General features: G+C 38.5%; 1 protein-coding gene across 4 annotated transcripts in view; it reads right to left on the bottom strand.

The window, feature by feature from the left end:
* Positions 1 to 15,137, bottom strand: part of LOC115218930 (ectonucleoside triphosphate diphosphohydrolase 7-like) — a 64,961-nt gene that overhangs the window by 30,667 nt on the left and 19,157 nt on the right. For 2 of the 4 annotated variants that reach the window (XM_029788947.2, XM_036509017.1), the window contains exon 1: positions 3,710 to 3,851. The exons of 1 other annotated variant lie outside the window; for it this stretch is intronic. In XM_029788947.2, the coding sequence (XP_029644807.1) occupies positions 3,710 to 3,732 (23 nt within the window). In that variant the 5' untranslated portion in view covers positions 3,733 to 3,851. Of the gene's footprint in view, positions 1 to 3,709; positions 3,852 to 15,137 lie in introns of those variants that run through there. One more of the 4 variants, XM_029788949.2, reaches the window with a different exon arrangement.

Raw genomic sequence — 15,137 nt, 5'->3', positions numbered from 1 at the left:
AAGCTCCAAATCAGAATCAGAATCTTTACTGTAAGCTAAGTACTTATCTATTACACAGGAGCTTGTACATGATCATTCAACCTACTACAATTAGCATTCAAATCTCTCTTAAATCAAATACTACAGTCTAAAAATAGAAGGAATAACTGGACAAAGTAACCCTACACAAACAAAAAGACAGGATGCCCGTGACAAGGAATATCTTTGATAAAAATTTGCTTCATCAGAACTAACATGGGGTTAAAAAAACAAAGGCTTACAGTTACATTTATATGAACAGATTTAATGAGAGAGTAAATGAGAAAATGCAGAGCCTGCACAGTGTTGGTGGTAAGATATAAGATATCAACCAGAGACCTGTTAGTTACTGGTTCATATCCCAAATGTCACCCATTATATTATCACTCACAAATATAAATCTGTCCTCTGTCTTCTGCTATTCATGTGAAAAGATATAGAGGCAATTAACGTTATAGAGAGGAAACCGTCTTTTCCTTAGAATTGAACCAACAAACGTTCATGACCTTAATCTGAACAAGCCAGTCTGACATCCAATCAACATAACTATCAGAAGCCGTATAGATACAGCACGTTTTGTAAGACAGTTTATTGAGATAAATCTACAGTAATGGAAGATTTCTGTGGAGGCACATGACTTAGTGGTAAGGATGTTGAACTCAAGATTGTAAGACTGTGGTTTCAATGCGTTGAACAAAACACCTCACTTCACATTGGCTCCAGTTCACTCAGCTGGTAGAAATCTGTAATCCCTGCACTGGACCAGCGTCCTATACAGGGAGGAATATACATGCCAGAGAAACCAGGAAACTGGCCCCATGTTTCCTATGGAGTAATGTGGACCAACGTTTGTAGGTTAACCCTTTTGATACCTAACTACCCAAGACCATCTTCTGTTCTCCGATACAAACAGTGAGCTGGCACGCCAGGCGAAGTGCTTAGTGGTATTTCGCCTGCCGTTACGTTCTGAGTTCAAATTCCGCCGAGGTCAACTTTGCCTTTCATCCTTTCGGGGTCGATAAATTAAGTACCAGTTATGCACTGGGGTCAATATAATCGACTTAATCCGTTTGTCTGTCCTTGTTTGTCTTCTCTGTGTTTAGCCCCTTGTGGGTAGTAAAGAAATAGGTATTTCGCCTGCCGTTACGTTCTGAGTTCAAATTCCGCCGAGGTCGACTTTGCCTTTCACCCTTTCAGGGTCGATTAAATAAGTACCAGTTACACGCTGGGGTCGATATAATCAACTTCATCCGTTTGTCTGTCCTTGTTTGTCCCCTCTGTGTGTAGCCCCTTATGGGCAGTAAAGAAATAACAAACTTCCAGTTCTGTGGTAATCTAAATTTAAACCTGCGATCAAAACTTCACACTGATTTATGTTCCAAACACCAGCTTAATAAATGTCATGGCTATTTTAATTTTCTTTTCATTATTTTCAAAACTAATTGAAAAGCAACATGTGTGGTAAGTTTGTCTCCCAACCACATATGTTCTGGGGTCAGTTCCACTGTGTGGTACCTTGGGCAAGTGTTTTCTACTATAGCCTCAGACCAACCAAAGCTTTGTGACTGATTTGGTAGTTGGAAACTGAAAGAAACCCATTATGTGTGTATGTATGTATGTATATATATATATATATATATATATATATACACATATATATACAGAGTACGTAAGGTATTTGAGGACACCATTTTTGGGTCATTGCTGCATTTTTTGCTAACTTTGTATAATCTTTCTTTCAGAAAATAATAATGGCAGACCTTCAGCTTACTCAAGAAATGAAGAGGCACTTGATTGGCATTTTTCTTGATTAAGGCATTTTTCAGCTGATTAAGGTCCCTGATAGTGTATATGCTTACATTTATGTGTGTTGACAACAGTATTAGAGCACTTTAGCTCTTATTTCTAGCAATGTAGATGTTTCTAACACCCTACTCACATCTAGTGACAATTATAATTCTCCTTTCTGGTGAAACATTGCAAACTGCTGCTTATATTAATTTTGTCTGTCTGTCTGTATATGTATGTATGTATATATACATGTGTGTGTGTGTTTGTCCCCCATCACCACTTGACAATTGGTGTTGGTGTGTTTACATCTCTATAACTTCGCAATTTGGCAAGAGAGACCAATAGAATAAGTACCAGGCTTGAAAAAATAAATAAGTCCTGGGGGTTGATTTGTTTGACCAAAGCCCTTCAAGGCAGTGCCCCAGCATGGCCACAGTCAAATGACTGAAGCAAGTAAAAAATAAAAGATATTTTAAGAGAACTATTATAGCAAATAGGTTAAGGTTGTTGTAGAGCTTCCTGCTCCTTTTGGTCAGCTCTGGTTAAGAGAACCTACGATCAAGGGCAATTCAACCATTACTATTTTGCTTTTCTGAAGTGATACATAGCCTGGACTACATTATCCAATATGACTATTTCAAGACAGTACAGTATAATTTGAGAGTGATTTGGTTGCTATTTCTAGTATGCTGAGCAACCATGTAGAAGCTCCCTAGTTGGTTTATGCAATTTAAGGTTGTTGACGTAAGTTGATTGAGTTCTGAAGAAAAGACGTCTATATGTCTATTATGTTAAGTGCAGCCAGGTCTGTTCTCACAAGTATCAGAAGACAGTTTGATTTTTGTTTGGTTGTGATTGTATATTTTCGTGGAATTGTTTTTAAAAACCCAAGGTTAAAATGTTTGTGTGTGTGTGTGTGTGCGCTTCTGTATGAGAAAGAGAGAAAGAAAAAGGGGAGAGAGAGAGAGGAGAGAGAGAGAGAGAGAGAGTGTGTGTGTGTGTGTGTGTGTTATTCTTGTTCGTGTGCACTTGACTGCTGAGAAATTCGGTGCTAGATGTTCTGATGGTGTCATTTAAGAAAAATTAACATCCTTATACATGGGTGTATTCATATCACATCCTCTTATCACAACAGGATCAACAAACCGAGTCCTAATAGATTACAAGTTAGTGTGTGTATATATGATATCTCAACCTACTAGAAACAGCAGCTCAATTTCCTTCAAACTGCAGCCTGCCATCATAAAAATACAAAAGATTGTTACAGCTGAAATGACTGATGACAGACCAGCTCAACAATCAATCAATAAAACACCAATTGTTTTTACTGTCTGTAATTTAGGGCAAATCTTTCAAACAAACAGGATATAAACATACAGTAGTATCTCACTTTACAACAACCCGCTTTACAAGACACCGGGTTTACAAGTTTTATTTTTTCAAGCACAAGATCCAAATTTCGAATGAAGTGCAAAAGTTTGTACTACTATGACAAATGCTTCTGCATGTTACCGAGAATTTTACAGAGAGTGGAAAAAAAAAAGAAGCTTCTTCTAAGAAAACTCTAGACTTGTTTTTAAAAAGAAATCTACAAGTCCATCTACAAGTGCTTGTGAATTGGCAATCGCATATACAAGCGATGGTGAGCGTGAGTCTAGTGCGAGTTTTCACTTTATGAGCAGTCCCCAGGGAACAAATTAACTTGTATATCGAGACATTATTGTATGTGTGTGTATATATATATATATATATATATATATATATATATATATATATATATACACACACACACTTTGATAGATTTCGGCCAGAATTGGCAACTTACATAAATATATTACAGGAGTATACATTAAACAGCAAAATTTAAAAGTGAAGATTTTTTGGTTTTAAATATTCTTACCTGGATGAGGAGGAGTCAGTCATTTTGTGTATAATAAAATGATTGACTGTAGGTATACGTGTACCTTATATATATATAAATTTACGTCAGCTAGTTACGATGACACCTGTAAAACAGCACACAAACTATAATCCGTCCTCCTACACACTAATTTGTGTCTTATATTTTTATAGGAATATTTGCAAAAGGTAAGCTGTTATATTAACTAATATTAAAGCCATATGTTACTTTCAATGCAATCTGTTACTCTTAAGGTTATCAATAACCTATTAATTTATTCTTGTGAGAGTAATCCTTGATCACAGCTGGGCTGTAACTACGTCACAACATCAATGAAGTTTATGTATAAGATCCTTGAAGATCCGCAGGAGTGGCTGTGTGGTAAGTAGCTTGCTAACCAGCCACATGGTTCCGGGTTCAGTCCCACTGTGTGGCATCTTGGGCAAGTGTCTTCTGCTATAGCCCCGGGCCAAACAATGCCTTGTGAGTGGATTTGGTAGACAGAAACTGAAAGAAGCCGGTCGTGTATATGTATATATATATATATATATGTATGTGTGTTTGTCCCCCTAGCATTGCTTGACAACCGATGCTGGTGTGTTTATGTCCCCGTCACTTAGCGGTTCAGCAAAAGAGACCGATAGAATAAGTACTGGCCTTACAAAGAATAAGTCCCGGGGTCGATTTGCTCGACTAAAGGCGGTGCTCCAGCATGGCCGCAGTCAAATGACTGAAACAGTAAAAGAGTAAAAGTGACACCTGGCGACACATGACAGAGACACTGGCTACTAAAAGTAGTAAATTATCAATATACCCATCACACTGTTGGGTACTGGGACACTTTACAGACAAGATGAATGATGTCTAGTACCTCCCAAAAGGATCTATGACTCCGGTGATATCACCAGGAAAATATCATCAACCGGAATCGAAATTGAACCAATCCTATGACTGGCATCCGGCAGTTGCCAGGACCGCTGGACTGACTCCTGTGCAGGTGGCAAGTGAAGAAACACCATTTCGACCCTGTGCTTGAGGAGATCCATTGAGTCAAGTACACCGACATCAAAATCAATGGAAACTGCAATTGTGATCCCTGTGCCGGTGGCACGTAAAAAGCACCCTATGAATGTGGCCGATGCCAGCGCCACCCAGACTGGCTTCTGTGCCGGTGGCACGTAAAAAGCACCCACTACACTCACGGAGTGGTTGGCGTTAGGAAGGGCATCTAGCTGTAGAAACACTGCCAGATCAGACTGGAGTCTGGTGCAGCCTTCTGGCTTCCCAGATCCCCGGTCGAACCGTCCAACCCATGCCAGCATGGAAAGCGGACGTTAAATGATGATGATATTTTAATCCAGATTATAGACAAAGATAAACTAATGCTGAGAATGGAACAGCTTCAGCTGTCAACAGGTAACCAATGGAGACTCTTAGAACGAAAGTATGACATGTCACAGTGTCATAAAGTATGGCATGAAAATGTTAGTTACATCGATTTTTGACAAGTGCTAATTAAAGAACAATAATTAGTTGAAAGGAGTAGGGATACTATTCTAATTAATCACAAAGAATCATAAAATGTCACCAAAGTAACAGACATTATTTGAATTTACTCTTTACTCTTTACCCCAGGACTTATTCTTTGTAAGCCTAGTAATATTCTATTGGTCTCTTTTGCTGAACCACTAAGTTACAGGACGTAAACACACCAGCATTGGTTGTCAAGCGATGTTGGGGGACAAAGACACACAAACACACACACATATACAACGGGCTTCTTTTCAGTTTCCGTCTACCAAATCTACTCACAAGGCTTTGGTCGGTCCGAGGCTATAGTAGAAGACACTTGCCCAAGTTGCCATGCAGTGGGACTGAACCCAGGACCATGTGGTTGATAAGCAAGCTACTTACTACACAGCCACTCCTACACCTATTGGGTAAAATAGGAATCATCCTCAACAGAGGGTAGGTTAGGAGGTCAAAAAAGGTACACAGCTTGCAAACTGAGAGAAACGAATACCATTGTTGAATGACAGAACACATCAATCAGGTAAGAGTATATGAAACAAGAACTGAAATTCTTCACTTACTGATTTTGCTTTTAAAAAGTGTGTGTGTGTGTGTGTGTGCATACTGAGTACAATATTTTACCATCATCACCATCACTGTCACTATTGTTTTACTGGCTACTTTTTCCATGTTTGCATAGATCAGATGGGAGTACATTGGGGAAGAAGATTTTGGAACAAGATACCCTCCTGAATACAGTCCCATCTGTTTTCAACTGAAGTAGCAAGCTCCCAGTCTGTAGAACTACAACCAGTGAACATGTGTAGAGAAGGGAAATATGAATTCACTCATCCAAATATACACATTCTCTCTCTCTCTCTCACACACACACACAATGGGCTTTCCTCAGTTTTGGTGAACTCAGTTCTTATAGTTGAAGACACTTGCTCAAGGCAGCATACAGTAGGACTGAACTTAAAACCATGCGGTTGGTGATCAAATTTCTAGAACCACACACCTATGCCTTACCTGTATTTCATCATCATCATCGTCATTTAACATCTGCTTTCCATGCCGGTATGGATTGGATGGTTTGACTGAGGGCTGACAAGCCAGAAGGCTGTACGAGGCTCCAATCTGATCTGGCAGAGTTTCTACAACTGGATGCCCTTCCTAACACCAATCACTCCCAAAGTGTAGTGAGTGCTTTTTACGTGCCACTGGCACAAGGGCCAGCCAGGCAGTACTGGCATTGACCACACTTGAATGGTGCCTTTTACGCGCCACCGGCATGGGAGCCAGTCAGGCAGCACTGACATATATATATATATATATATATGTATATATATATATATGTACATATATATATGTGTGTGTATATCAAATATGCATGAGAAGCAGGCTGAGGGATAAAAACAATATCAAGTACACGTACACACAAGGTATGTGTTTTGCCAGTTGTAGGCAAGCTGTCATTATTGACATACAAGAATATACTCTGTTCAGTTTAGCTTGGTAGTCATAGACAAGCAAGATAACTTACATCTAGTCCCAAAAAAGCACCATCCGATCATGGCCATTGCCAGCCTCGCCTGGCCCCCAGTTTGTAGGCAAGCTGTCATTATTGACATACAAGAATATACTCTGTTCAATTTAGCTTGGTAGTCATAGACAAGCAAGATAACTTACATCTAGTCCCAAAAAAGCACCATCCGATCATGGCCGTTGCAAAGCACCCACTACACTCACGGAGTGGTTGGCGTTAGGAAGAGCATCCAGCCGTAGAAACATTCCCAGATCAGACTGGGCCTGGTGCAGCCTTCTGGTTTCCCAGACCCCAGTTGAACTGTCCAACCCATGCTAGCATGGAAAGCGGACACTAAATGATGATGATGATGATGATGATATATATAAAATCAACCTTCATTTGTCATTCATTTCTAATATTCTGTGGAAACATGTTTCTAAGCAAAGAAATATTTCTTTGCTTAGAAAACAGCAAATGATTAGCAACACAAAGAGAATCTGGCCACAGAAAATCTGCCACAGTATAATATCCCTCTGGCCCATGCAAGCATGTTACAAAATGGATGTTACAGTGGCGATGATTACATTTTGGGTAAACTGTGTGAAGCAAGTAAAATTTTGTGCTTTGCTATTTGTAGCTGTTTGTACTACCAAACCAGAATGCCAAACATTTTGGCACTAAATGATTAACAACCAAAATAACTATGTATAATCCTATGCCCCTCCATCCCTGTCCCCACACACCTACATGCACAAGTAAATTGGAAACTCTTTTCTTAATTACTACAACGATTTTCCTACCATTACAGCACTCAGGGTTACTAGGCGAGTAAGTTTTATAGGAAATACTATAAGAAAAGTATGCTGGGTGAAACATATCCTGGGCCAAAAGAGGAAAAAAAAATGCTTTGTGTCAAATGTATGTACTGTAGCTGATGGCATAAGGATAAGGCGTATAAGCCACACCCCAATTTCAGCAGTGCTTATTCAGGAAGAATTGTCTTTTGTGCACTGATATGTGTAGGCACAGGCAAGTGGTAAGAACCTTGCTTTCCAACCATATGGTTATGGGTTCAGTCCCACTGTGACACCTTAGGCAAGAGTCTTCCACTATAGCTGCAGGCCGACCAAAGCTTTGAGTGGATATGGTAGACAGAAACTGAAAGAAACCCGTCATATGTATATATATATATATATATATAATATATATATATATATATATATATATATATATATTAATTATATACTATTTATTTATTATTTCGTACTTTATTTAGTTCTACGTAAATGTTTCATCGTATCTTTAATATTTTCTATATGGTATGATTTAAGTATATCATTGTTGAATTGATACATGGTGGTTCTTCTCTAATTTTTATATCCGTCTGCCAGCCTCATCTGGCACCTGTGCCGGTGGCACATAAAAAACACCATCCAAGCGTGGCCGTCTGCCAGCCTCGTCTGGCACATGTGTCGGTGGCACATAAAATCACCCACTACACTCTCGGAGTGGTTGGCATTAGGAAGGGCATCCAGCTGTAGAAACACTGCCAGATCTGACTGGCCTGGTGCAGCCTTCGGGCTTGCCAGAACCCAGTTGAACCGTCCAACCCATGCTAGCATGGAAAGCGGACGTTAAACGATGATGATGATGATGATATATATATATATATATATATATATATATATATATATATATATATGTGTGTGTGTGTGTCTTTGTGTCTATGTTTGAACCCCCCTACTATCACTTGAGAACCAAATATTAGTTTGTTTATGTCCCTGTAACTTAGATGGTGTCTAAATGCTGGGTATACTCACAAGGGTGGGGGGTCAGAATATAAATGGGATGGTTGAGTAAAGGAAGAGAGAGATATAGATGGTGTAAGAGCCAGGACATACCCATAATATAAGTGGCAGGATATTGCAAAATATGGTTAGTGTGGTTAAAGAATGTGGAGGTGGGGAATGAGTGGCGAAAACCTGGGTATGTACAGAGACGGTGGAAGGGGGTGCTACTGATACAGAGGAACAGGGCCATGAAGACAGGATTGGGGAGTGAGAGCAAGGTATAGTGTATGAAGGAAGAAATGTGAGGAAGAAAAGAGATGTGGAGATGTAGATTGGTTTGTTAGGGGTAGAGTTAGTGAAAATTACGGAGATGTTCTCGCATAGCAAGTGATTTGATCTGAGATCGTGTGCTGGAACGAAAACAATTGCAGCGTGGAATGTGTTTGTAAGCCAATTAAGAAACACACAAAAGCCGTTCGATTCACTTCAACATTTAAGTTTAATTTGTCAAAATATTTTTGTCGCTTTAAAACCGTGACCTGTTCACTGACAAAAATCCGTGCTGCACAGATTTTTGTCAGTGAACAGGTGGCGGTCTTAAAGCGACGAAAATATTTTGACAAATTAAACTTAAATGTTGAAGTGAATCGAACGGCTTTTGTGTGTTTCTTAAATGGCTTACAAACACCTTCCAGTTAGTGAAAAGTTTTCTTGTTATGTGTGGGTGGAATACACAGGTCAAAGGCTAGCAGATAACAATAATACAGTGAGATAGGGGGTGTGAGTGGAGCACACAGGTCACGGGGTGGGGTGGGGTGTGGTGGCGAGCAATGATACAGTGGCACAGGACCAAGAGGATAGGATTGAGGAGTGGGAGGTAAGCATTTGCAACTTTCAGTAAGTTAGATTTTGCTTATCGCTTGACTTTAATCAGCCAGTTGTATTTTCAGTGAAATCATGACTTATTTGAGTACTTTTTTGACTCTTATTTCTAGCAACACTGAGTACTTCATGTACCCTCAATTATAATTAATAATTAATTAAAAACTTATAAATTTGCTATTTTGGCTTTAATGTTTATATTATTGTTATTATTTATTATTAATAATATCTTTATTTATTCATATATATATATATATATATATATATATACACACACACACATATATACAAGTTCTGATCAATAAGTATCCGGACTGTTGCCATAGTAATGAAGCTGCTTGGCAAAAGTTAACCATGAACTCTGCTCTACATGTGCATTAAGTTTTAATGTTCTAGCTGATTTCTGTTGTCTACAGCAGTGCTTGGAAGGAAGGTGTGTAAGGTGTGATCATTGCATTGACCATGACAGAGAAAGTTGTCATGGTGATACCTGCTCAGAGGTCTACACAAGGTTGCAAAAAGTGTATGAAGAGGAAAGTATGAGTTGCATACATGTGTGCAAGTGGTTCAGATGTTTCCAAGATGGATGAAAAAATATTGATATTACTGAACGTTCTGGGAGACCTACAACCAGCAGAACTGAGAAAAACACTGCAGATGTGTGTGTAACTGTGAGAGGAAATCCTCAAAATCACCATCCGTGACTTATCAGAGGATGTACAGATTAGTTATGGTTCAGTTCAGTCCATTATCACTGAAGATTTGGGTATGAGGTGCATGTCTGCCAAGTTTGCACTAAAACTGCTTTCAGCTGACCCAAATGACACACAGGTTTCAGTTGCACAAGATCTTAATTGTGTTGAGAATGATGAAAACTTTTTGAAAACTTTGTGTAGGCCTCTGAGCAGATATCACCAAGCTTTTGGCAAAATTTGATGTAAATTCTCTGTTCAACTTTCTCTGTCATGGTCAATATGACAATCACACACTACACACCTTCCTTCCATGCACTGCTGTAAACAGCAGAAGTGAGCTACAACGTTAAAATTTAGTGTGCATGCACAGCAGAGTTCAAAGTCAATCTGTGCCAAGCAGCTTTACTCTGCATGCTTTAGCTTCGTTACTATGGCCACAGTCCGGATACTTATTGATCAGACCATGTATATGTATATATATAATTATAAAAATATAATTATAGTTAAGGGCCTCTGGAAATGTCCATCGCCAGTGCTAGAAGTAGATGTCAAATACCTACAATCCACTCAAAAATTTGTTCTCTATGAGTATATATATATAAACACACACACACACATTACAGAAAATGCTACTCGTTTACTATACTGGTACATCACATTTACTGGTGCAGATAAATAAAATCAATTGCTTCATCTTTCTTTCATTGATCACAAATTTACGTCAGTAGATTATTGACTATATTGATATTATAACTAGAGGATACATTAGCTGATTATGTCATTCCCATCTAGCATGTGACATACATACATTACCAATCCTGGAAAGAGGAGAGGCCAAAATGGATCTTAGCAGAATTTGAACTTAGAATACAAAGGGATGTAGTTACATACTGCAAAGCAGCTAGATGCTCAAACAATTCTGCAAAACCACTACGTATATATATATATATATATAACAATTGCAGCGTGGAAGGTGTTTATAAGCCATTTAAGAAACACACAAAACCGTTAGATTCACTTCAACATTTAAATTTAATTTGTCAAAATATTTCCGTTGCTTTGAGACCGCGACCTGTTCATTGACAAAGCTTCGTGCAAGTGTTTCTTAAATGGCTTATAAACACCTCCCATGCTGCAATTGTTTTCGTTCCAGCACACGATCTCAGATCCGTAATATATATATATATATATATATATATATGTATCATCATCATCATATAATGACCATTTACCATGCTGATATGGTTGGATGGTTTGACAGGAGCTGGCAAGCTGGAGAGCAACACCTGGCTGCAATTGTCTGTTTTGGCAAGGTTACTACATCTGGATGCCTTTTAGGTGATACCAACACAGGTTCCTTTTTACATGGCACCAGCATGAGTACATTTTATGTGGAACTAGCATGGAAATTTTTTGTTACCCGGCACCAATACAGGTGCTTTTTATGTGGTACTAGCACAGGTACTTTATTCCTGTGCACCATTTATGGATTAAAAGTGCTCAGCAGTAATTGAGATAAATATAGTTCAAATCGGAGGGCCCACTTTCAAACTGATGGATGTATGCATTTTTTATGTAGATGTCTTCTCAAATATATTTGATTTGATTAATAAGTTAAAATATATCAATATTATATATATTCATTTGTTAATTTTATGTCGATTTTTTCATGTTTGCATGGATTGGACAATATATCATTCAAGTGTTGTTTTACAGCTGAATACCCTTCCTATCACTAACTTATTTGTTTTTTAATCCTTTTGTTACTATATTTATTTTGAGATGCTCTGTATTTCTTTCAATTACTTTAAATATAACAAAGAAATTAGCAAAATAACTTAGTTATCATTCAGCTAGTGTTAGGAACATAAATGGTGACAAAAGTTTGGTGGAAGATTTTAATACAAAACTTATGAAAACAACACATTTGTACTCAGGACCAGAGCTGGTTTCAGCCGGTTTGGTAACCAAAGGGTTAAGCAAAGGATCTCTTATCTCATACTTCTATGAAGGAGTGAAGCAAGTTGATAAGTTGTTGACAAGAAGAGAGATAACAACAACACTGTACCAACTGTCACAGAAGGCATATGTAAACAAACACATGGACACACAGACACACACACAATGTGTATGTGACCTGGCTTTCTATCAATTACAATAACAAGTGTTCCACTTAATACACTCAATGGAACATACTGCTTGTGAAATTAACATGCAAATGGCTGAGCACTCCACAGACATGAGTACCCTTAATGTAGTTTGCAGGGAGATTCAGCGTGACACAGAAAGTGATAGGGCTGTCTCTTCTGAATTACAGATGCAACTCAATTGTGTCAGCTGGGTGGATTGGAGCAATGTGAATTAAAGTGTGTTGCTCACAACCTTACAATTGTGAGACAAATGCCCAAAATACTAAGCCATGCACCTTCACATGTATATGTATTTATTCATATAAACACAACAGGCTTCATTCCATTTTCATTTAACAAATTCATCGACAAGGTTTTGGTTCTGGTTGATGTGGGGCTATAGAGGAAGACAACAGCCAAATGTGCAGCACAGTGGGATTGAACTCGAAACCACATGGTTGGTAAGTGAACTTCTTAACCACAGTGCTATACAACACACACACATGGTGTAATTAATATTGTTGATATGAACAAAAATTAAAGCACTCAGTATTTAGAGTAAGAAATTTATAAGGCTTATAAGGCACAAACATGGCAGAGGTGTGGCACTGATGTAAGAAGTTTGCTTCCCAACCACATGACGATAGGTTCAGTCCCACTGTGTGGCACCTTGGGCAAGTGTCTTTTACCATAGCCTCAGGCTAACCAAAGCCTTCTGAGTTGATTATATAGGTGGAAAGAAGCTTGTAATATATATGTATGTGTGTGTTTGTCCCCTACCCCACCCCCACCACTTGACAACCAGTGTTGGTTTGTTTACATTGCCCTCACTTAGTACTTTGGCAAAAAGAGACTGATAGAATAAGTATTAGGCTTATAAAAAAAATAAGTATTGGGAGCAATTTGTTTGACTAAACCTTTCAAGGTGGTGCCCCAGCATGGTCACAGTCCAGTGACTGAAACAAATAAAAATCAAAAGACAAATGATAAAGACCAGGGTCTGGGGAACCAGGAGGCCACACCAGGCTCCAGTCTGATCTGGCAGTGTTTCTACAGCTGGATGCCCTTCCTAATGCCAATCACTCCATGAGTGTAGTGGGTGCTTTTTACGTGCCACTGGCACAGGGGCCAGAAGAGGCTAGCAACGTCCACAACTGGTTGGTACTTTTTACGGTTTCTGAGAAAATTCACAAGGAAAAAAGAATACAAAGATTAAGTTTGAAGATATTAAAAAAATAATAAATAGGAAAGAAAAGAAAAAAAAATTATAAGAACCACACCTAACTCTCATACAAATTTGTTATTACTTACATAATGACAAGAAAAATCCACTCATTGTGGGAAATAAAAAATACAAACATTGAATATGTGTGACAATAAATTGAGGTGCAATTTCTATGGAGATAAGTCAGATGTTTTCTTTCTTTCCTTGTTTTTATGTATTCGTTTATCTATCTTTATTTTTTCCTCTTATTAGTCAGGTTAAGGATGGGCATTATCTATGACTTTTTACCTTTTCAAGGTCTCTGAGATTGGTTGAGGTAAGTTATTCTTGAACGGGGCATGGGAAAACCTGACCTAAAGAATGCATGCAACGGAGTGGACTCAGCTAAAGACAGCTAAGGACCAGGTGGCAGAGTTAAACTATTCAAGTTTTCCACCACCCATGAATCCAGAATGCAGAGGGCCAGAACAAAGACTACAAGGAACTTCATTCAATGCTCTAACAACCCAGCCAGTTTCACACTGTGGACTGGTATTTATTCTACTGACCCAGAAATGATGAAAAAACCTTAGTGGGATTTGAACTCAGAATGCAAAGAGCCTGAACAAATACTACCAGGCAATCTATCCAGCTCTGTTGGTTTCCTGATTAATTAAGTGCAAGTAGAATTTTTGTTCACTTTTAACCTTTAATTTTATTTCATTTCAAGTGCAGGCATTGTTGTGTAGTTAAGAAGCTCACGTTGCAACCACATGGTTTCAAGTTCAGTCCTATTGCAGAGCAACTATCTTCTACCGTAGCCCCAGGCTGACCAGTGTTATGTGAGTGAATTTGGTAGAGAGAAAGTGTGTGTGTATAAGTTCATTAAAATTTAGATTCAGATGAATATGGTACTTAAGAATTTAGTATGGTATTATCCATATAATTCAAAATGGGGTGATTATAATCCAAATAAGCAACAAGGATATCCAGAGATAATGCAGTACGATTGTTTCATGCGACTCCATTTAATTGAACAATGCAAACATTACATCAATTTAAAATGTAGAGCAATCTTCAGATGCATAAAAATATAGAATTTAGTTAAATTCGAAGGATTCATTTGTATAGGTTTTCTTTTTATCCAAAACCACAAAGAGGATAAGTAGATAGGCAAAGAACATGTTTTATCAACATCACAGCACCACCTTGACTGGCGTCTGTGCTGGTGACACGTAAAAAGCACCAACCAATTATGGCCGTTTGCCAGCCTCCACTGGCCCCTGTGCCAGTGGCACGAAAAATGCACCCACTACACTCACGGAGTGGTTGGTGTTAGGAAAGGCATCCAGCTGTAGAAACACTGCCAGATCAGACTGGGGCCTGGTGTGGCCTCCTGGCTTCCCAGACCCTGGTCGAACGGTCCAACCCATGCTAGCATGGAAAACAGACGTTAAACGATGATGATGATAATGATGATTATGATGAACAAAAATAAGACTTCTGATAGTGTTCCATGAACAAAAACAGAATGACATCCTAGTTTAACAAATCTAGTTCCCAACAACTTACAAAAAGAGTACAGAGTTTAACAATGGAGATAACTTGATATATCTGGGAGAATGAGCAACTGTCATATGATTAATTTGCATTTCTTCTATATATTGGGTGGAGTCCGTACTTGGTTT

Source organism: Octopus sinensis, linkage group LG14 (assembly GCF_006345805.1).
Source record: "Octopus sinensis linkage group LG14, ASM634580v1, whole genome shotgun sequence".
NCBI classification, from domain to species: Eukaryota; Metazoa; Mollusca; class Cephalopoda; order Octopoda; family Octopodidae; genus Octopus; species Octopus sinensis.
This window is presented reverse-complemented; position numbering and strand designations above follow the sequence as displayed.